This window comes from Sphaeroforma arctica, assembly GCF_001186125.1.
Source record: "Sphaeroforma arctica JP610 unplaced genomic scaffold supercont1.10609, whole genome shotgun sequence".
Taxonomy (NCBI): Eukaryota; class Ichthyosporea; order Ichthyophonida; genus Sphaeroforma; species Sphaeroforma arctica.
Window position 1 is genome coordinate 244 of NW_014029949.1, and position 677 is coordinate 920.

General features: G+C 43.0%; 1 protein-coding gene across 1 annotated transcript; it reads left to right on the forward strand.

Annotated features, from left to right (window-relative positions):
• Window positions 1-436: 436 nt before the first annotated feature.
• Window positions 437-677, forward strand: SARC_17396 (hypothetical protein; the record flags this gene model as incomplete). Its single annotated transcript, XM_014288509.1, has 1 exon — window positions 437-677. A coding segment is annotated over one exon (241 nt), but the record flags the coding sequence as incomplete, so codon positions are not given.

Consider the following 677-nt stretch of genomic DNA (forward strand, 5'->3'; position numbering starts at 1 on the left):
TCAAGCACAAAAGAAAATAGGACGATTCACAGATGCTTGGTTCATGATTGTAGAGACGACATTACTCTAAGTAAATTAGTGGACTGTTGCTTAACACCCATTTATATCATAGTTCTTAGTAGACCCTACAAAGTATGCTTGTGGTTGATCCAGCTATGAAGTTAGTGCATGAACGGCGCTGAAAGCATGGCCCTATGGTCCGTACATAAGTATACGTATTAGGAAAAGCGTATACTGAATTGCGAAGTATCTGTTATTTGGATTTACTTGCGACTAGCGGTCTCCATTTTACCAGCACTGACTGGATGAGACCAGTGTCCTGGGAGTTTGATACAAGCAATGTGCAATTCTTATCAATAACTGCTCAAGTATTTGAAATTTTCAAACACATTATTGACAAATTATTACTTTTGGACTCGGTCGCACGCACTTCTAGCTGCCAATGCCAATGCGAGTACTGTGGCCACCGATGCGAATGACGACAGCTCAGATGCTCTGCAAGCTCTGCAGAATGAAGTTGCTGAGCTCAAGGCCAGCGCGGTGACTGAGAAAGCGGCGTATGATAAACTCAAGCACAGGGCAACCGACATGCAAACTAAGCTCAAGACCTTCATGGCTGATAGGAAGAAGCTAAAGACTGAGTTGGAAACTTACAAGGTGTGTCACACACACTATAT